At 36.3% G+C, this 23460-nt stretch overlaps 2 protein-coding genes across 4 annotated transcripts in view; one reads left to right on the top strand and one right to left on the bottom strand.

Annotated features, from left to right (window-relative positions):
- The window catches only part of ttll5 (tubulin tyrosine ligase-like family, member 5), a 123163-nt gene extending 105031 nt beyond the window's left edge, over positions 1-18132 (bottom strand). For both annotated transcript variants that reach the window (XM_051133351.1, XM_051133352.1), the window contains exons 1-12: positions 18041-18132; positions 17291-17422; positions 15229-15335; positions 14750-14832; positions 14155-14261; positions 12617-12747; positions 12400-12482; positions 10765-10834; positions 10586-10670; positions 7805-7906; positions 4498-4589; positions 2954-3061 (exon numbers count right to left, since the gene is read on the bottom strand). In XM_051133351.1, coding sequence (XP_050989308.1) covers positions 2954-3061; positions 4498-4589; positions 7805-7906; positions 10586-10670; positions 10765-10834; positions 12400-12482; positions 12617-12747; positions 14155-14261; positions 14750-14832; positions 15229-15335; positions 17291-17349 — 1027 coding nt within the window. In that variant the 5' untranslated portion in view covers positions 17350-17422; positions 18041-18132. The remainder of the gene's footprint in view (positions 1-2953; positions 3062-4497; positions 4590-7804; positions 7907-10585; positions 10671-10764; positions 10835-12399; positions 12483-12616; positions 12748-14154; positions 14262-14749; positions 14833-15228; positions 15336-17290; positions 17423-18040) is intronic.
- Positions 18133-19318: 1186 nt separating this feature from the next.
- erg28 (ergosterol biosynthesis 28 homolog) lies at positions 19319-23382 on the top strand. 2 transcript variants are annotated; one of them, XM_051133354.1, is made up of 5 exons: positions 19319-19438; positions 19815-19961; positions 20194-20284; positions 20931-21049; positions 21848-23382. In XM_051133354.1, the coding sequence occupies exons 2-5, from the start codon at positions 19829-19831 to the stop codon at positions 21934-21936; spliced, it is 432 nt and encodes a 143-aa protein (XP_050989311.1). In that variant the 5' UTR covers positions 19319-19438; positions 19815-19828; the 3' UTR covers positions 21937-23382. The 2 variants fall into 2 exon arrangements, with proteins under 2 accessions (XP_050989311.1, XP_050989312.1); XM_051133355.1 differs by having other exon boundaries at positions 19425-19504.
- Positions 23383-23460: the final 78 nt, after the last annotated feature.

Below are 23460 nucleotides of genomic sequence, written 5' to 3'. Positions count from 1 at the left end.
GGTCGGACTGTTATAGCTGATTTAAGGCGGATCTGAGGTAAGATGCTCATGTCAATCAGCTCGTGGGAGAGGCCTCTGTTGGTGTGACGCCACATCGACAGACATCTGAGAATGGCTCGATTTGAAAAAGGGGATGTTATTTTTACAGATTAATTTACTATTATAGGGTAGATGTGTACATACACTGCCAACACACATTAATGTTCAAACATCATGTTAAAGTGAACTTTGCATCCAATGACCCCTTTAATGCACATCTATTTTCAAACATTTTGTGCCATTTATTGCTATGGCACAAAGAGCGTTCCCTTTATAATCACTAAAAAGCTGTCACTCGTCATATTTCATCGCAATCTCACAAAGTTCTGTTTAATGAAGCTCTACTACGCTGCGCATTGAATCTCTCTGTTTACATCACATCCGCACTTTGTAATAATGAGATGGTTTGCGAGTGTGCAGAATTCAGCGGTGGACAAAACAGCTTTGCGAGCAGTGAGTGCATTCTATCTTAAACGCCTCTGACTGGCCATTGCGTTCAAGAAATCAACAGATATGTCAGTGATTGGCCAAACTGCTCACCACTGCAAAAACACACAGTAAAGAGAAACTTTTGACACTCTCCAGAGCGCAGACACAATTAGGCACTGCATTGCTTGCCAAATCTGTAATTATTATATTATTATTACATTATTATCTGATTAAAAAAATAGAATTATTATTACAGCTTCAACTGAGTGTGCTCTTGCTTTTGTTTGAACCAAAACATTGTTCACCAAATCATTTGCATACTCTCTTTTTTTATCCAAAGCTATTACACCTTTTACTTCCTGTAAGAGTGGCTGGGGCCATTTGTAAATTTTATGGGTGTGACTTCCAGTCTCATCCACATCCAGCTATTTTTAGCTGTACAAAACAGCTTGTTTTGTTGCTTGATATTGCAAATTGGTGTCTTACAATGTTATTGTAATGTATTAAACAGTTTTACCGTTTACTGCACATTGTATTTCTTCTTGTTATCTCCCTAAAGCGGACACTGAACCAGAAGTCTTACCCATAGGATTACTTTCTCGTTGATGAAAAAGGTGGATACCACAGCAACATTGAAAAGCTCAATATCTACATGTTTGGTGCAAAAGCTCATGCCATGGGCTCGCAGTGCAGTCCAGTCGTGCCATGTGTCAACTGATTTGACACGATTATCGGGTTAAAGGAGAAGTCCACTTCCAGAACAACAATTTACAGATAATGTACTCACCCCCTTGTCATCCAAAATGTTCATGTCTTTCTTTCCTCAGTCGTAAAGAAATTGTGTTTTTTGAAGAAAACCTTCCAGGATTTTTCTCCATATAATGGACTGATATAGTGCCCTGAGTTTGAACTTCACTCGACTTGCTCTCCCTGAACTCTATGTGTTCTGGCTCAAGACAGTTAGGGTATGTTGAAAAACTCCAATCGTATTTTCTTCCTCAACTTCAAAAATCATTTTAAAATCATCTTACATCGCTGCAGAAGTACTGACACAGTCTTTGCAAAGTGAACATGCAAAGAAGATCAAACACCCTTAACAAAAAAGGTAAAACAGCGATATAGGATGATTTTGAAGTTGAGGGAGAAAATACGATCTGAGATTTTTTCGACATACCCTAACTGTCTTGAGTCAGAATACACAGAGCTCAGGGAAAGCAAGACAAGACGAGCGTTTGACATTAAAAAGTATATATATTGTATTTTATGAAAATAAACGATCATTTCACTAGATAAGTCCCTTCCTCCTTGGCTGGGATTGTTTACAACCACATTTGGGATCATTTGAAGCCGCATTTAAACTGCATTTTGGAAGTTCAAAATCGGGGCACCATATCAGTCCATTATATGGAGAAAAATCCTGAAATGTTTTCCTCAAAAAACATAATTGCTTTACGACTGAAGAAAGAAAGACATGAACATCTTGGATGACAAGGGGGTGAGTACATTATCTGTAAATTGTTGTTCTGGACTTCTCCTTTAACTGACTCATAATGTGTGCAATGGCTCACAATCTCCCGAGTGTCTGAACTTGCACCACGTACACCCGGCCTTAGGGGTTTGGAATGACATGAGGGTGAGTAATTAACAACAGAATATTCATTTTTGGGTGAACTATCCCTTTAAATCGCCCACGTTTTTAAAGCATCTCTTTGTAAAGAATGGTATCGTGAACTCTGAACAAGTCACTGCAGGGGTTGTTTCTGTTTAAGGGTCTGACCCTAAAATATTTTGCTCTATAAGAACAAAAAACATAAACCATGCATTATTTTGCAATTCAGAAAAGAAGTTTCTCTCTTGGCAACTGTTCATTTAGGACTGGGCTTTAAAGTTTTGACAGAAGTAAAATTGTTGCTTTGTTACTTCACATGACACATATTTGTGTTCAGCTTTGTGAGAGTGATTTGGCAAACAAGGAGAACTATAGAACCATAAACATCTAACCCCTGCCCCCTACAACCCCACCCCCCCACCAAATCAAAATCCAATAAACCAATGTGCTAATTAACAAACATAAATCAGAGCAGGGATGAAGTGAATATGTCAGTGATTACTCTGGAGGATAAAGTGTTTGAGCTTATGCAGGTAGTTAACACCCCATAACAGCTCAGAATGAGAAACAGTTGGACTGTAAACGGGCATCTCTGCAGTTCTGCTCTGGCAGCAGATATTGTACTGTTTTCACCTCCATAAACAGTCTATCATACAGTAAAGTCTGCATTCTTCTGGTTAAGCGTACTGCAGAGACTGGTACAGGATGCAACACAGAAGGATGTTTAGGGATGAATGGCCATGTTGATAATTTCAGAGCTAATTTTTACCTATTCAAACCGCATGCTTTTTTTTAAAAATATCTATCACTGTATCTGTTTTATGAAAAACAGCACAAATATATAACAGCATATATCATGTACATGATCGGTCTTACCAAAGCAGTTGCAGCGATGAGGGACAAACATCTTGCAGGCTGTGGCGATGTGGATCTCAGCGCTCAGAACAGCTTTAATGATAAGATCCTCGATCTGGCCCATGAGCACTGACAAATACAGAGAAACTGATCATTCCAGCTAGATAAAAGTATATTTACACATGTATATATTTATTTTAAACAGCAATAGTCTTTTATAGTGTTTTTTTATGCAAAACACAACCACACTCCCATCTCATATTATTTCCATCTCCAGTTTTGCAAGCAACCGCAAATGCAAATGCAGTTTTGCACTCAAATGCAATGTTTCTCAGGGGAACGCAAAAGTTTTGTGAGTGAATGCAAAGTTTTTGTGAATGAATACATAATCAATGAAATGCCATTTTTCGCTATGTTGCAAACAATATTCCTAGAGGGAATGTAAAAAAAAAAAGAAGATTTGCGTTTAAAGTATACATTGCGAGAGAATGTGTAACGTTTTAAAAGCAGTTGTGTAGGCTTTTATTTGCTTTTGTTTTGTTTTTTTTCCTTTATGGAGGGCTCAGGTCAGTGAATGCAAAAGGACTAGTGGATGAGCAGCATCATATTTCAAAACTTTAGAAAAGAAGTTTCCCTCTTGGCAACTGTTCATTTTGGAACGGGATTCAAACGTTTTGACAGAAGTAAAATTGTTGCTTTGTTACTTCACATGACAAACATTTGTGTTCAGCTTTGGGAGAGTGATTTGGCAAACAAGGAGAACTATAGAACCATAAACATTTAACATTTTTATTTAACAAAGTGCTTTAAACTGATCAAAAGTGATGATAAAGACATGTATGATGCTACAAAAGATTTCTATTTTAGATAAATGTTGTTTTTCTGAACTTTCTATTCATCAAAGAAACCTGAAAGAAAAATTTACTCAGCTGTTTTCAAAAAATAATAATAATAATAATACATGTTTTTTGAGCAGCAAATCAGAATATTAAAATGATTTCTAAAGGATCATGTGACTGGAATAATGATACTAAATAATTTAGCTTTGATTACAGGAGTAAATTTTTTTTTTCAGGCTTAAAATATATTATGATAAAAACAGTTTTTAAATCTATTTTAAATAGTAAAAATATTTCAAAATATTACTGTTTTGCTGTACTTTTGATCAAATAAATGCAGGCTTGGTGAGCAGAAGAGATTTCTTTAAAAAACATTACAAATCTTTTTGATTGGTAGTGTACAGTGCAATTTAATACGTTAAGTGAAATTAAATTTATTTTACAATACATTATTCAAACATTTGACAACATACAATGTTTTTTGTTTCTTTTTTTTTTGTTTTAAATAAAACCCATCTTGGGGGTCATCACATGGGCTGCCGTTTGTATAACAGCATAACAACAGCTGCTGTTCGTCAGGAGAAAGAAGCGTGTCAATCTACAAATGACTCTGTAATGTTTTGTGGTTGAAAATATCTGCAGATTAGTGGTTATGAATGTCAAACATCACAGAGTGTTAAACATGAAAGTATATGATTGCATAAGGCACATCTGAGCTCTACTCACATGTGGTGTCTTTGCCTTCTTGCCTCAAATATCTCAGCATTGCGCTCATGCTCCATTTGTTCCCATAATCCTCTACTTCAGGGTCATCGCAGCTGAAAGGAAGAGAAACCCTGAGTGACAGCACTGCCAAAACAATGCTGAGAAATGGGCACAACGTAACAATGTTGACATGATTAGCAAACACGAGGATTAGCTCGTATTCGAGACCACATTCCCGAGCCGTTTAGGAGCGATGAACAATGAGAGGTGATTATTTAACTATTATTTCTGACAGCTTAGATCTGTTCTCATTACTGTAACACGCATGATGCTTTATGGCATGAGCTCCCACAAGACAAACACAAGCTAATCATCATCATCAGGCATTTATAAAGAGGTATTAAGGATTATTGCTGCATAACTTTGTGCAGATTCAGATGGAAAGACTTTTCTCAAATGTCCTGTGTTAATATTGGTGGAAATTGTGTTTAATAGGCTTAAAATGAGTCTACGATTACAATAATGATCTGAATGAAGTGAGTCGGACTGGTAACCCGAAGGTTGCGGGTTCGAGTCTCAGGTCTGGCAGGGATTGTCGTGGGGGGAGTGAATGACCAGCGCTCTCTTCCACCTTCATTACCATGACTGAGGTGAGGCCCTTGAGCAGGACACCGAACCCCCAACTGCTCCCCGGTGTGTGTGTGTGTGTATTCACTACTGTGTGTGTGTGTGCACTTGGATGGGTTAAATGCAAAGCACAAATTCTGTCCTTCCTTTCCTTTCCTTTCCTTCCCTTTCCTTTCTTACTGACTACCCGTCCAACAATGGTTGAGAAAGAAAGACTTTTTTAATTAAAAAAAATAAATAAAATGTTAATGTTAAGAATAAAACAACAGTGTTGCTACATTTTCTGCTTTCATTTATACTGTAACAAGGATATTTTGATGATTTGTGATACATTTCAACATATCAATTTTTTCCACTATCTGGTAGTAATTAAATTTGATATATCGTCCCATTCCTACAGATGACATTTCAAATCTCCTTTAAACTTAAAATGCTTTTTTATTTGAAAAAGTCAACATTCAAAATCGGTCTTGACAAACTTTGCTTTTCTAGTTAAAAATTGTAATGAATTTTCTTTGAATTTTAATTAATTTGAATTTTAATTCTACTCAAATTAAATTCTGCATTCTTTTTGCTACATCAATTTGAATTTAACAATTGAACTGGAATTTAAAAGTCCATATGTTCACACTCAAAAAAGTAAGCCTTTTTAAAAAAGATTTAAGCATTTTAATTAAGAGTAAAATTCCATCAGACTGAACTGAATAATCCTTATGCAATTTAAATGGTAACAATGTACAATAAGGTGTCATTTGTTAACATTAGTTGATGTACTAACTAGCATGAACAAAAAATGAACACATTTATTACAGTATTTATTCATCTTTGTTGCTAAATGTTAGCTAATAAAAATATAGTTGCTCATTGTTTGTTCATGTTAGTTCACAGTGCGTTAATTAATGTTAACAAAAACAACTTGTGATTTTAATGTGTAAATAAATACTGAAATACTGAAATTAACATTAACCAAGGTTATTAAATGCTGCAGAAGTATTGTTCATTTTTAGTTCACGTTAACTAATCTAGTTAACTAATGAACCTTATTGTAAAGTGTTACCATTCACTTCAAATACACAGCAATTATTCAATTCAACCTGATGGTATTTTACACTCAGAAAAAAAGGTACAGTTCTGTCTCTGGGGCAGTACCCTAAGGAACAAAAATGAAAAGGTACATCTTGCGAATATGCGCCGTTAATGCAGCATTAGAAAACTTTGTCAGTTTACTTTCGCTTTCTGTACAGTGAACTGACTGAAGTTAATACATTCACTGGCATAACTACTCCACAAGATTTCACGTTTCTTACGTGATATCCATTGACTCGTCTTCATGGTTTAAAACAGAAATATTTCCAATATTGGGACGTAACCGCAAACCCCCATGCGTATGTATCTTAAATACGGGCGACATGATAGAGGAATCAACTCGGTATGCAACGCTGTCTGAAACACGTCTCCGTGCTTGTGTGCGCTTTGGGTGTGTGCAAGAACAGAGCGTATGTAACAAATTAAGTTCTTCTTGTGGTTTTAAATAGCTTGAAAGTATAAATTGGCAAATTAATCTGCAAATCTGGACCTGGTTCGTACTATCACGAATCAACTGCGATCCGTTTAAGCCCTAATAGATTATATGACAGATCAGAGCAATCTTTTATTTACTAATTTAACATGAAATCATCAAACTGTTACTCCATATCAATCGCATACAACGAAAGTACAAAATAATTAGAACAATCACTTACGCACACTAAATAACAGAGCATCATATCTATACAAATTTTCCCAGAACGTTCTCGCATTCCACGGCCCGGCAGTGGGTCGCGACCCGGTGGTTGGGGACCTCTGCCTTAGGGTACTGCTCCAGCGACATAGGTGACTCTGGACCATAAAAACCTGTTAGGTAGCATGGGTATATTTGTAGCAATAGCCAAAAATACACTGTATGGGTCAAAATGATCCATTTTTCTTTTAGGCCAAAAATCATTAGGATATTAAGTAAAGATCATGTTCCATGAAGATATTTTGTAAATTTCCTACGTTAAATATATCAAAAGTTAATTTTTGATTAGTAATGTTCATTGCTAAGAACTTCATTTAGACAAATTTAAAGGCAATTTTCTCAATATTTTGATTTTTTGCACCCTCAGATTCCAGCTTTTCAAATAGTTGTATCTCGGCCAAATATTGTCTTATCCTAACAAATCAATGGAAAGCTTATTTATTCAGCTTTCAGATGCTGTATAAATCTCAATTTAGAAAAAATAGACCCTTATGAGTGGTTTTGTGGTCCAGGGCCATATATTTGTTTTCACTGCCTTTAATATAAACACTGTTTGAGCAGGAAAACATTAAGCAGGACATTTAAAAATATATCTTTTTTTTTTGCCCATATTGCCCAGCCCTACTATAAAGCAAAAGTGCTACTGAACATTTCTTAATCTTCTTGAATGTGTTAAACAGCGGTAGCAAAAAGTACCCTTCACAACACATCTTCATAGTATAGCACAGCCTCTGTTTTTCATACACCCTTATAATCCATCAGTGCTGATGTACACATAGGACAGGGTGTGCTGTTCAAATTATGTCATTAAAACACCAGCAGACCTATTTGCACACAAACGTTGTGCTTACTACTAAAGCTACATTCTTAGTATTCATATCCACACGAGAAGTTAAAATATCAAACTGCGAGAGAGCTCACCTGACGTAGTCACTGCTCTTTTTGTTGACGCTGTAGTTGGTCAGATGCATGAACTGGTTCTTGATGTTTGCCGTGGCGTGGTCATACTTCACCGTGGCAAACCTACAACACACACAAGCCAGAAGGAAAAAATGAGCTTAATAGCGAGTATGACATGCAACTGACCTGCTGAACAGAATAAATAGGTACAGTACCAAAGCAAGCAGCCTTGTGTAAACATGGGACGACCTTAAACTCCAGCCACAAATCTATCTAATATTAATGTGACATACAAACAGAGAGGTTTTACAACAGCCATCCAACTAAAACTAGCAAATCACACAACTACAACACCAGCGCTGTGATGGGATGACGTATTTTTGTAGGCCAAAACCTGGAAACAAACATTTTAGCACGTCCCGTTCCATCGCCCTGAAGTCAGTGGGTTTTTTTGGTTAAATGCCTGAAATAAGACTGAAAACAAGCTCATGGTATTTTTACTTTTTATTCTATAACATAAAATACATTAGTGAAATCCACTTGTGATTTTTTTTTTTTTAAGTGAATAGTCTTGTCAGGCCAAAAGCTGTGCTTTTGTAAGTTACAAATCCATTATTAAGACGTTTAACTTCAAACAATTGCTTCCAGCTGTCCATGATTCATAATAACACTTCCTCCAGTATAAAAGTCCATCTCCGGTCATCTCTCACATCAAAACCCACCCACATATCTGTTTAGAGCTGTTTTGGACTGTTTTGGCTTGTATGGTTTACAGTTAAAAATACCTTAATAATGGATTTATTTCTTACAATCACATAGATTTTGTTGTGTGGTCTTGCAGATTAATTGTGCATTATTGTGATTATTGTTTTTATCAGCTGTTTGGACTCTCATTCTGACGGCACCCATTCACTGCAAAGAATCCATTTGTGAGCAAGTGATGGAATGATTCATTTCTACAAATCTGATGAACAAACAAACTCATCTACGGGATCATCTGAGGGTGAGCACATTTTCAGTTAACTTTCATTCTTGGGTGAAATATTTCTTTAAAGCTTTTTCTTGTCCTGAAGAAAGCACTGCAAACAAGTGTCTAAATTGGAGTACAGAGGTTGATGATAAACATCATCACACAACAGGTAAACTCAGGGAAATTATTTTAAAGACTGAAAGAGTTGCTAGTAGCTTAATGTAGGTGACGCTGAAGTCATATGACTGTGGTGTAGTTCGTTTATAGTCTGCATTTAGCTTTTTACTTCTGGCGACTTCACAGTAGTGCTCATTTGTGAAGATTACATGATGAACAAAATATTTTTGCTGTTCTTTTTCTGCAATAATCCAATAGCCAATATGGGTTTTTGTAGGGAACCAGGATGCTACTAACTTACAGGATGGCCTACAAACTACATCATGATGGCAGTGGTCCACACTGATGCATATAATGCTTCTCTCAATAAGTCAACTAACGAATATGTTTATTCTCCTCATAAACTGCACATGATGGTACAGTGACAATACTGCATAACTTTTCTAAACATAATCTGAGCGATTTGTCCTAGAGCTCACGGGTATTCCCAGAATACACCGCCGCTGGGTTTGAGAGGAGTGGACGCCACATGTGGAGGAAGAATTTCCTGGCATACAGAGAGCACCTGAATGCCTTCAAAGCTTCTGGGATCTCCAAGATAAAAGTTGAGTTGGGAAAAGCGCCAGGATGTACCGCCAGCAGTTCATAAGAGAGTGTGCTGAAAACAAACCCGAGTGTCACTCTGTAAAGGCGGCGTCAGCGCCAAGCCTAATAGAGGTAGGCCAAGCGTTTTACACACACCAGACCACAGCGGCCCACAATACACCGCACATCCACTTCACACGGTTTCACTCCGCACGGCATCCAAAAAATCAGAGGATTTGTTTGAGCTTCTCACTCGCTTGTCTGAGAAAACGTTCTCCTGGTCGTGCCAAAAGCAGGACACCCTGTGTATATCTAGATTGAATGCGTTTCACAGGCGCTCAACGGAGGGTTACGACCGTCGGAGCGATTGTGAGACTTTCCACGGCTGCTGAGCAGTCAGAAATCTTTCCCACTACTATTCGTGGCTTATGTAAAAAATACCATAAATTGGAGCCTCTTCAGGTAGAATATATTCAAAAAAGACAATTATGTAAGCCTGAGAACATGCTTCGTTAAAAATGTTTTTTTTTAAACTATCACATTTCCTTGGTGCTTTAAATAAGAAAAAAAAAAAAAACACTATTTAAAAAAAAACTTTTGTCAATGTCCTTCCAGCAATGAGACAATGGAAAGCTTTGTTTGAGGCCTAGATGAGACGGTCCAACTTTACTGGAAACATTTCTGCTGCCATCTAGTGTCTGTGTTATTTCAGTGTCTTAAAGAAATATTTCTGGTAAGGTAGAAGATGCAGATTTATATGATGAAATTCTGCTGCTTGTAATGTTAATCAATGAGATCTTCATAACAGTATAGCAGATACTGACATAAAATGATATAAATATCATACATCAAATAAATTATTACTGTTTTTATTGCATTTTTGATCAAATAAATGCAGCCTCGTGAGCAGAACAGACTTCTTTCAAAAACATTTTAAAAAAATATTCCAAAAATTTGAAGCTGCTTCAGTTCATCTTAAAATATTTCTAACAATGTTCATTCCTTCTGTTTGTTCAAGTATGCATCCTTGTATTTAAGCAACAGCATTTCCAACCAAGTTTTAGATGTGCAACGGGTACTGTTATATGGCAGGTGTTCATTTCATGTCCTGAATGAAGTAAATGAATTACCTGGCCAGACCCTCCTCATAGAGATAGATCAGGACAGGATCATAAGAGGTCACCAGCACATACAGACGCACATCAAACTTAAAACCTGCAGACATGAAAAAGAAGCAAACTCATTTTTAAAACATGACTTACAGGTGTTGAACCTGCTGATGTATGTGTTGTATGTGTTGTAGACTCACTGTCAATCAGCAGAGGATTGCTGATGTAGCGTGACACCAGAATATTCTCATCCAGGGGGATCTGACTCGGCTGAAACACCAAACATGTGTTATCAAGCAGCACAGAAAAGAACTGTCAGAGTACAAAAACATGATAAACACTCTTTCAAATACACCATAGACACATTTTGGGCATCAAAGCATGTTGATGTGAAGATCAGAAAAGCATGCATAAAAATGCTCTCTGTCCACTATGTATATAAAACAACACATGACACAGCACTGTCTGTACTGTGTAGAGGTGCTCCTGTACACATTTTTCTACCTGTTTACACTGAAAAAATACTTTTCCTTCTTGTTCAACTTATTTAAAATAAACTAAAGCAACACAATTGTTAACAACCTAATTTCAGTCTGTTCAATCTACTCAAATGTGTAAAACTGAATTTTAATTCATTTGTGTTGGGACTATATGAACCTTTTTTGTTGCATTCACTGAAACTGCACGAGTGGATTTTTAGTTCCCTGCATGATTTGCATAGGACTGAACCATGAGAGTAAACATTGAAATTAAGTGTTATCTTATGCACTTTTGAGCACAGGCAAATACTTGTCATTTTTTACTGTTTAGTTATGTTGGATATTTTGTATTTGTGGTTATCACTGTGTAGCAGAGCTTGCGGTTAAGATGGTTGTATGATTACTATAGCTATTGCTGCTTCATTCAGTGAACATAGACTAAACACTACTAAAAAGGCTGGACTAAAATTAAGATAAATGAAAAACTTGCCTTGGAAAAAAAAAAAAAAGAGTAAAATCAAAATGTATTTATTTACTTTTTCATTTTACATAATTTAGTCAAGTAACTTCAAGTGCTTTACTTGAGTGCAAAAGAAAAATCAGTAACTCTAATTGAGTAATTTTTTTTTTACATCAAGAACAATAACTATAACCGTGGCAACAACATGACACTGATAACCATCAGTGTTTTTTCTTTCATGAGCTTTAAAAAAATTGAAAAGGAGTTCCAAAATATATGTATATCTGTAATATATATGTAATATATGTTCCTCTGTGTCGCTATTGTTACTGTTGTGTGGACTCTGCTATTCTCACTGGATTAGAACGAATGCTAAAGCTTTATCGTTATAGTTATCACCTTTGGTCAGAACAGTCCATTAGAGGCTGTCGTGTAAATTATACGTTTTATTGCCTTAAGCCTGCAAATGATTCGCAGCGGCAAAGCAACGTGGTCTCATGCATTTTCTCAGAGCTGGTGATGCAAGCAGTCTCCAGCAACACAACAAAAACTTAGAAAAGTCTACCTTGTGCAAATGAGGGAAAACAACTACCAGCACAAGTGAAGTCAGTGGAGAGCATGTGATCCGTCTTTTGAATTTCAACCAGTCACCGTATTTAGTTTTTAATTTTATTATTATTATTTTTTCACTCAGGTGAAACTGTGTTCTCTTTAATAATCAAACTAAGCCCTGTTCAGTTGATGAGTATTGTGGAAAATGGATTTTTATTTTAGAAACATGTCTATGATGCCTTGAAATGCTGCCAACGTAGGCAGTCTTTGGAAAAGAGCTACTTAAGCATGTCCCAGATGAGTTTTACTTGTATTTACCGCATCATATTCCTTAAATCACTTACATTGCTGATGAGATAGATGCCTCTGCCCCTGGAGGACGCCACTGGTTTGATGATCCACGCGCCCTTGTCTTTGCTGAAGGAGCCTGAGGTTTGCGTGAGGACAGAGAGAGTGTTATTAAAGCCCAGCAGAGAAGCAGACACATTTTTCTAATTGATGTTGTTTATGTTAATAGCCAAACACACGTCCGAGTGCTGACTGGACGGGGTGCTCACTCACTGCTGAATTCCTGGTACTCGGCAGGAAGCACAAAGGTCTGGGGTACGATGTGGAAGTTTTGAAAGCCGTGGGTTTGCTGCATCCTCTGGATGTTTTTGTAGAGCCGGTCTTTCCGCGTGAGCTCGTACGACCTGGAAAGCGACGGGAGCGTTGACCGTAAGTGCTGAGGATGAGGTTAGCATCTGAGATAGCGAGGGGAACATAAACCCTTGAAATAACACCGCAGCGGCAGCACATGGTCAGTTTGATCTATTGCACCGTTTCAGAGAGGCAGGCTTCCAAACAAAATGTACTCAGTCCAAATTGCCAATGAACACATGCCGTCCGCCCACTTGGAAGGCTAGATGTGTGGACGTTATTGTTGCTGAGTGAGAATGTGTGTGACTTTGGTAACATATTATCATTGTGGGATACACACGGCACACCACAAACTAGAGTTTGGTTGAACATCAACAACATTCAAGTGAAAGAAATGCATCACAAATCACAGGTGTGCCCAACAGAGACTATCCCAGAATGCGCTGCTCACTGAAAATCAAAATGATCATATAGAGCTATATAATACATGTATTACCAAAAACTATTAATGAAAATGTTAAATGTAATTAAAGAAGGACATTGTATCTCATATTTGTGTGCGCTGTCTAGGACTTCATTGACAAAACTGATCAATTGTATTCTATCTTCATTTTGATGAACAATTAGAGATAGATTCTTAAATACCAAGAACTGACCTTTCAGTCTATGATGTTTTCTACTGATGTGTAAATCGTCACTGAACATTATTTGAAATATGTCCACCATCCAGTTAATTTCAAATTGTCAACTTTTTCATGAAATCCAAACAATAAATGTGGTTTTGATGCTCTTTAATGTGGCATAACAAATCGCCATAGCACGCAAACCGATCTCTTCCTCTTTACTACTAGTTATAGCACCAAATAAACAGGAAGAAACATCAAAAAATGTGTTGAAAAAACAGAACTTACTGAAATGTATCATGTTTTGTGCAATCATCAATCAGTCCTTCAAATGCGGAAAGATGTCAATAAAACAAATTGCAAACAATGCCATGTAATGTTACATTAACCTCAGGAAAGACATTCAATGACCATAAATTCTTGAGTCAACTAGAAAAAATTAACTCTAGAGAGTATTTTGGAAAACAGATGTACTACATATATTGGTCTTTAACCTGTTAATGATGCCTTATTTACTGTTTGAAAAAATCCATGAAAAACATTTTTTACAGCAACATTTTAAATGTTTATATTTCAACAATGAATTAGAAACATAATTAAATCATTTAAAAGTTGATACAAAACCAATTTATGTCCAATTTAATGACTGTACTGTATATACTGATATATATACAAACAAATCTATACTGAATCAGACTGAATCTAATCAAGACCTTGTAAATTTATTTATGAAATCTTTGCCAATACCCAGCCTTAGTGTTGATTACTTTTATGCTTTTCAGCGTAATGCTTATTAACATGCTAGACAGCAAGACAGATCTCTAATGACATGCTGACCTGGGAAAGTGGTTGACTTTCTGGAAATCCTGTAGAGAGCGCATAAGGTAGGGCTTTAGGTGCGAGCCGGTCCACATCAGGTTAAAATCGTTGCTATTTGGGTGCACCTAAACATAGAAACAATCTTATTTTAGGCCATGGAAAAATCAGAAATTTATATACTGTAAAGGTCCAGGGTTATTCATTTACAGTAATTTTCACTGATATTGCACTGAGCTTTACTGTATTGAGCCCTTATAAACACTAACCACTGTATTAGAGCTTTGCCTGAAGAAGCTGAATTGTTGTTTGAAGCCTTAATACTTGTGTTGCTAAAATGAACTGAACTGTGCCAATGTGCATTATACAAAGTAAACTTCAACTTTAAGTCATATCAAATCAGATCAGATGTTATTTTAAACCTCTTTCTCTTGAATTATGTAATACATGATTTCTTTATGCATTTCTGTTTTCTTTTATTATTAAAAAAATATATTAAAAGGCAAAATAAATAAATTATATACACAAGATTAAACTCCTCCACTGCATCAATATTGGCAGCAAACAGTGAATGCTAGCATTTCATTCCAAACATAGTAAATGTCTACTGCTCTACCTCGTGGAATCCATGATTGACCAGTATGCCACGCACAAGACGGCTCTCCGTACGCACAATCTTGAAGGCCAAGTTATATTTTTCTAGAAAAGAAAACAAAAACAAAAACCTGTCAGAAACACTACTTCAACAATGCCACATAGCCAAAAGATAATTTATAAAAATGTACGCTATTTGTATCTTAAAATGATTTGTTAGAAGTAAATATTTTACTGTATGTTGTGTTGTGTAGAAGTTACTTATAGAAAGAAGTTACTATAAAAGAAAAATGCAAAAAAAGTGAAAAAAAAAGTGTTTATACCTCTATCTCATGACCAGTACTGAACTAATGTATTCTACGCATTAAAAAACACAGTAATGAAAGTATTGATGTAATTACTGATTAGATTTCTCTGTTGTGTACTTGTGGAGAATTAGTTTGATTTGTCATTTAATAAATTCTTCTGTATCAAACACACAAGATTTCTCAGAGTCTGTACCTCCAACAGAGCGGATGGCCACATCTTTGGACACAATGGCTTCTGCACAGAAGAGCAGCACAGGAATCCGCTTACTGACACCACTCCAGGCAATGCATGGATGTTTCCTATCACAACACATGTTAAAGCAAAGAGAGCATTGCTATTTCCTCTGTCAGATGAATTTCACATTTCTATGACACTGAGAAATCACCAAAGTCCCTTTCAAGGAAAGTCAGTTCATTCGCTGGCAAGATCAACTCCTATCTACATGAATGGGAAAAATAACAAAGTCTAAAAAAACTACAAATGTCCACTTTCTTAGACTCAAATAGACCTTCCCAGTTGGTGATTGGCTTTTTTTATTTAGAAGGTGGGGCTTCCTTTACTAGAGCCACTATATTGCACAAAATATATTGCTTTTGCATTTTCTCCAAATCTTAGTACTGTGAGTGAACCGTTTTTGGTGTCATACAACACTGAAGTTAGTAAAATAACGCACAACTAACGGCATTACACAACTCTTGAAAAAGAGATGCAAAGATTTAAATGGTTTGTGGAAAAAGAGCAACTCTGATAAAAGCCTGTGCAATATGAGACCTTGAAGTGATATACGCGAGCAGAGATAAGATGGTATGCTGATATCCAGCCATCATACATGACAGCAACACAAGACAGGCTGTGAGTAGGCTTCTAAAACATTATCCGCTTGTGTCCAATCATCCAGAACATAAAGCAGAACGAATCTAAATAAAACACTGACTTCGCATTAAGTCTGTTTCTGCAGACAGATAAAACTACATCCTGGCTTAACAAGATCAATCTCATGCATGTAATAGAGTAACACAGGCTTAACCTATCACAGACCGATATATCAGTCAAGACTTGGTTTCCAAAACAATGCCAGCTCTTAAAAAGGTTCTCTATGTGCAAGAACACGTGCAGCCTTCTAATAAGTACTTCCCCCAGAAAAGCACTTAATGTTCATAAAATGCTGAAATGTCACTCTGAAATGCAACTTTTTCCCGTTAAAATTTCCCGTATTAATTTCTAAATTAAATAAAATGCATTTCAAGTTGTTCAATTTACGTCAAATATGTTTATATAATGTGCATTGTTTATTATCTTAATGTGCATTATCTTCTATAATGGTAATATCTTCATGCCTTATAGTCACATTTAGCAGATTATAGCCATGCAATAATGTAGTGACATTTTGCAATGATACAGGCAATCAAGCAGTTGAGGTTTATAGTATATTCGGGTAGGTTTGGATATGCAGTACTTATAGCAACTGCAATTGGTTATAAATTATGGTGTTAATTAATTAAAGTCAATTCATGAAACCTGAAAATATTAGGTGCAGTGAAAAAAAAAAAAAAAACTATCCTGATATTAACGTCACATTTTAAAATGCATATTGTGTAAGTATTGCATATTTTATTAAGTTTAGGTGTAATTATGTAATTGACTGTCTCTTTACACAATTACACCAGAGATCTACTAGCCCATAATTCTAATATAATCAAATGATCATCTTTGCGATCTTCATAATGACATTATTTGGTCTTGATAATGTGGGTCATTAGACTGCCACCCAGCACATGGGATAAAAAAAAAGGTATTAACCTCCCGAAGAATTAAACACATCACCTCTGAACAGAAGTTTCGAGTTTGGATCACCACATGATGACTAATGTAAATTCTGGGTCCTAAATCTAAACTAGCTGAGAACCATTAGCCTTTGTCATTTTTGCCCCTTTGTCAAATATTCACTCTCTTTGGTTGGCTCTCAAAAGCACCACAAGGCAGCTGAAGCTCTGCTGCTGAAAACAGACATGTAGAATGTCTAGAATGTCTAGACTATTTGAGGAGCGGCTGCTACTATTTAAGAACTGACTTGTCTATATTTAGTCACGATAAGCTCTGGCGAAATCATGAAATCAGCCTGTATGCAGCGCCTGATGTTTGCTGTAGTTTTGTGAGTAATGGCGGTAACGTGACTAGTCCTGCTCACTGATTATCTGACTGTAATCTCCATGATCAATACTCTTAAGCATTCTGCTTTAGTAAAGACACTTACTCCAGCTCATCTTCAGACGATGACTCGGATTCGTCCTTCTGTTCTCTTGCGGCTGGCATCTCTGTCTGTGTGTGTTTGTGCGTCAGCTCAATGTGTGTGTGACAGCATTCATCTCCAGTCTACAAAACTCATCTGGAAAATAATAAGATCTTCATGAGAAGAGCTGCCATACATTTAATGTCACAGTTTTACTGTGATGTATTGACATCAAACAATATACATTTGTATTGCTCTGTGTGGGAGAGGAATCATGCAAAATAAGTAGAAAATAATGTAAAACAACAATAATGCAAAAATCATCAGTACTGCAAAATAAAATGAAAATAACAAAATTAAAAGGACTTAAAAAAGTAACTTAATTATGTCAATAAAAGGGTGTTAAGCCATAAAATCTGCATCATACATAATGTACTATACTCAATAAGTTTAAATTTCTGAGAAAATGTTCTAGTCTTCTAATTAACTTACTATTTTGTCTACTATCTGTCAGTTACTACGGACTACTACGACCGGCTGAAAATACCTTCTTACAATGTACTAACTGTTCCATTTAACGTTGGATAAAATAAATATAATATCGGAAAGATGGGAATGGGATTATCACTAGTTGTGTGTAAGTGAAGAGAGTTCACTAGCTGTTAGCTAACCGAGCTAACCAGACTGTGATAGAAGAAGTAAGCCTTTGAATGCCTAACACATCACATTAGACAGTTAGTTTGCGGCTAGATGTTCGTGTAATTAATAACATACCTGTTTGTGTTAGGTGAGTGGTCTTACGTGTAATTATTAACCGTTAGCTCCATAGCCCACACCGGCGCTAAACTCCTGACGCCCGTTACTATAACAACCAGATGACAGCTACTGATCTGCGCATGCGTGCAAAACAATAACAACCAACTGGCAGCCGCCGAGTGCGCACGCGTGGCGTTTCTGTTTAGCGTTTGAACTTTTTGATTAATACCGAACCGAGCAACATATTACCACAGAAACAAATGTTTTAATGTAAAATTACGAGTAATAAGGCTGAAAGTGGTATGTGTATTAAATTCCCTTTCATTTACCCGCTTAATTATTTCACTCACTCAAAATGAAATACATTTTTAGAGCTCTGAAAGACTGAAAAACGTTTTCGACCCCTAACAGATGCATTTGTATTCTTAGAAGTTAAGGGCGTTTGTTTGTTTGTTTTTGCTTAATAATATATGACATTACTAAAAAATAAATAAATAAATAAATTACGAACGCCTTATTATATCACAATATATTATTGTATATGTTACAGTGCTACAACATGTACGGTGTACATGTATTTATGTATTTTTTTTCCGTTTTTATTATTATTTATTATTATTATTATTATATCTTGCCACAAGAACAAGAAGTATCAAATTAACATCACCTGCCAGAGAAAGAAAAGAAAAAAACAAAAAAACAAAATTCAGTGCTTTCAAAGCATTACGTTTTCAGTGCTTTTTTGTTTTTTGTTTGTTCCAAGAGATTTACATATAATTTAAAGTCATTAATAAATAAGCAAATGTATATGTTGTTCTTTACAATTCAAATGGTCGTTTTCTGTATTAAAAGCACATCAAATATACAGTTTTTATCATACATTCCATCTTTCTGTTAATATAGAATTCTACATCCTTCCAAAATAATCTTGAGTAAATACAATGGGAAAAATTGATTTTCCTTGACCACAAAAATCACAGGTATATGAAATATTAAGCTTAAATCTGTCCAAAACATGCTCAGCAGGATAAATTCTATGAAGTATTCTGTAAGACACTTCCTTAATTTTGTCATTGATACAAAACTAACTAACTGCCTTAGTGAAAGAATATTTTCACTGAACCAAGCATGCTAGAATAAAGATTTGTAGAAATAGTTCTGGGGTTTTTCAAGTTCAACTACCTCTCACTCCTTTAGAAATCGTCAGATGCTTAGCGCCCAGTGATTGGTCCGATCTCACAGAAGTGGGCGGTCTTTTAAAACACTGATCTCAAAGTACCCAATAGAGTGGTGGTACGACGTGATGCAGGCGTCTTTCGCGGTTTCTGATTGGTCCACATTCAGGTCCATGCCTGCTGAATGTTGTGAACTTGAAGCGGTTTGGCAAGCAGGAGTCAATCACGCCGACTGATGTCTGTGAGTACAGTTCATGTTATAGTCATAGTTATACAGAACATATACATATTGCAACACATACTTAAGGTAAGAACAATGTTACTAATAAACCATGTGGTGTCTTATATAATGTGTAATGACGATCCAGACTACATTATGGTAGCCTAAAAACACAGATGAGCTCATGCAGATATGGAAGAACAGTCAATAACAGAGAAGTCCTACAGCACCATGTTCTTTGTATATGTGTCATGGTAGCCATGTAGAGTAATACCATGCTACATGAGTATAACAGTCATTCAGAATGGTGTATCTCAAAGTACCACGGTAATACCATGTTCTGCCATCAGTGCAGCAGTGAGCTGATTCTCCTAACCCTGATGTTGATCTCTTGCAGGTGTACTCTGAAGGATGAGTCGCTTTCTGAATGTGTTGAGGAGTTGGCTGCTCATGGTGTCTGTGATCGCTGTGGGAAACACAATGCAGAGCTTCAGAGATCACAGCTTCCTGTCCGAGAAACTCTACACGGGCACACCTGATTATGGTCAAGACCCGCACGTCATAACCATCACCTTTATTCGTTACTGACCCGTTCACTAACACTTATCACTTAACCGATAAGCATTGCAGTTACTTCAGTTAATACAAAAAATATGCGGACACAACTTCATGTTTTAAAATGTATCTCAACGCATTAGAAAAACATTAGAAAGTGTGCAAATCTTAAGCCAATGTTAAGTCCCTACAGCTAAACATCCTGATGTCTTTTTCTTTAGTAAATGGTCTTCAGGCGAGAACCTTTGGCATATGGACTCTCCTGTCCTCCATCATCCGCTGTGCCTGTGCCATAGACATTCAGAACAGAACGTAAGGATATTTGTGTATATGTACTTGTTTTTGCTACATTGTGGGGACCAAATGTCCCCACAAGGATAGTAAAACCTGAAATTTTTGACATTGTGGGGACCGGCTTGTGGTCCCCATGGGTACAAAAGCTTATAAATCAGAAGGATGAGATTTTTTGAGAAAGTAAAAATGCAGAAAGTTTTCTGTAAGGGTTAGGTTTAGGGGTAGGGTTAGGGGATAGAAAATACAGTGTGGACAGTATACAAACCATTGCGCCTATGGAGAGTCCCCACAAAGATAATAAACCAGACGTGTGTGTGTGTGTGTGTGTGTGTGTGGTATTCCCTACGTTATGGGGACCAAACATCTCCACAAGTATAGTAATACCATTACATTTTGACCTTGTGGGGACATTTGTTTAGTCCCCATGAGGAAACAAGCTTATAAATTATACAAAGTGAAGATTTCTTGAAAATCTAAAAATGCCTGTAGTTTTGCATGAGGGGTAGTTTTAGGTTAAGGAGATAGAAAATACGGTTTGTACAGTAGAAAAAACATTACGCCTATGGAATGAGTCCATAAAACATGGAAACCCAACGTGTGCGTGTGTGTAGAGACTGAACATTGCTAGAATGACGCTGACGTCTCTTTCTTGCTCTCATTTCAGGCTTTATCATATCACCCTGTGGACATTTGTTCTGGCGCTTGGCCACTTCCTGTCTGAAGCATTTATCTATAAAACCGCTCCTCTGACCATTGGAGTCATGGCACCTCTGATTGTAGCAAGTGAGTGATGATGAGGCTTACAAACATCTAGTTCAGTCTTGCTTTAGGATACTCCTGTTTTTCTAATATCTGTTAGTAAACATTAAATTGTATTACTGGTAGTTCAACAATACTGTAAAAACATTAATGTTGTAATGCATTGTTGAATTATTATTATTATTATATTATTAATTTAAAATAGCTGTTTTCTAAACTGTAATAAACTACAAATTAAAAATTTGGGGTTAAAAAATAATAATGCTGTTTTTCAACAAATGCACGTTAAACTGATCAAAAGGTAAAATCATTTAAATGATGGTAAAATCATTTATAATGGCAAAAAGATTACCATTTTGAATAAATGCTGTGCTTTTAAACGTTCTGTTCATCTGTTATCTGGAAAAAAATGTGTCTTGAGCAGCAAATCAGCATATTAGAATGATTTCTGAAAGATCATGTGACACTGAAGACTGGAGTAATGATGCTAAAAATTCAACTAGCCATCACAGTAATCAGTTACATTTGAACAGATGTTCACCTAGAAAACAGCTATTTTGAAGTGTAATAATTTTTCACAATGTTCTTTATCAAATAAATGCTGCCTTGGTGAGCAGAAGAGACTTGCATACAAAACATATACAACACGGAGGTAGATTTTATCTGAAACCTTGAAGTTTCAAATGCATACTCCATATTTGAAAGATTCATAATGAAAAAAAAAATCATCATCAGTACTGTATACTGTTGTTGGCTTGATCTCAAATTGTTGGCATTTAAAGAGTATGCGTCGTCTTCATACTGGTGTCTTTGTGTTTGTAGGTTTCTCTATAGTGGGCATGTTAATTGGCTTTCAGTGTATCGTTGAGCCTCAGGAAGTAGTGGGAGCCCGTCAGAAGAAGAGGAACTGAGTGAAACTTACATCATCACAGCTGATGCTTCATCACTGATGCCTTCAGCACGTGACGACAGTGATGAATGGCACCACGTGATGAGCACTGTCACGCCGGACATCAGAGCGTTTTCTGCTGGTCTACGGTCCATGCCTGTCCTGTTATCAGCTGGTTTGCAAATCATATGAGGCCCAAACTACCTTTTTTACCTCTTTAAAATCAGTGTAATATTAATTATTAATAGGCCCCTCAGTTATTTTATATTTGAAGTTTAATTGACCATAAGCAATTACAGTAGGGTACTTCTGTGTTATTTTTAGCTATTACTTTAGGACAGAGATGCCCAAACCAGAACTTATGGGTCCAGTGAAACATGCTACTGCTACATGCTATTTATATTTTAGTTTGAATATAATTATAATTAATTAAAAATATATATATAAAGTTGGTTAAAAAAAAAACCACTGTTGATTTTTGGCCTTTTGTATTAAAAAGTTTGGGCACTGCTGTTTTTGAATAATAGTGCAGTGATGGAAACAGTGAAATAATACAGTTGTAAGTTTGGGAATGATGTAGTGATGAAAACCTGACATTTGAGCTGCTTCTTTGTCTAGATCGCAGCTGTGAGCTCCTGAGGGAAATTTTGTAATTACACTTGTATTTGTTTAAAAAGTGAATGTCAAGCATTCAAGTGAAAGCCTTTCAATGAAAGGGTTTTAGTATGAGCTGTTCATGACTGTTTATTTTTGCTCATTTCTGCTCACTGTTCTTTTTTTCTTATGTCACAGTGCTTTCTCTAGAACGCACGTGAAATAGTTTACATGACTCATTTGAAAGTAAATACTCAATAACATGCAGGCAATAGAAGAAATGCGCACAATTTGCAATTTAGTCACTAGGTATCATTATTTATTACTGAATGTCAGATTCAATTTACAACACTGAGAATTTCTAAATATATACAGAACGTTTCTATACAAATAATAACAGTACACAGGATTACAGCCACACACTTTCCTAACAAGAACAATCATTTGAAGAACTTACACCGGCTGTACATAGAAACTACCTGCATATCTACACACAGAAGTGAGTTGTGACTCACGTCAGATCTCTGAGACCAGGATCGGTGCTGTGACAGACGGGTTTGGATCAGCTATGCTCAAAATCGGTGTACAAACTGATATCAAAGCCACTTCTCTGAGTTGCTGTGCTGCTGTAGCTTGTTTGCAGGGCAGAGCAGTTCTGAATATTTGAAGACATATGAAATTAATAAAATGACCTTTATTATTTTTTTGTGATGTCGTTGTGTACAAAGCATCTTGTTGAAAGGAGACAAAAGTGGCGGCAGATGTCAGTCTGTCACCCGTACAAACATTACACTGGATTCCATCTGTGACTGCGGTCTGATTTATTACACAGAACCTACGGCATCTTAAAAATAAATATAGCTGATTTGCCAAAGGCCTTGTGTTGCCTAATTTGATGATGGTGAGCTCAAAAATATCAATGAAACCTTCCATAACGTACAGCTTTAGAGCA

This window comes from Labeo rohita, chromosome 17 (genome assembly GCF_022985175.1).
Source record: "Labeo rohita strain BAU-BD-2019 chromosome 17, IGBB_LRoh.1.0, whole genome shotgun sequence".
Classification (NCBI taxonomy): domain Eukaryota; kingdom Metazoa; phylum Chordata; class Actinopteri; order Cypriniformes; family Cyprinidae; genus Labeo; species Labeo rohita.
This window is presented reverse-complemented; position numbering and strand designations above follow the sequence as displayed.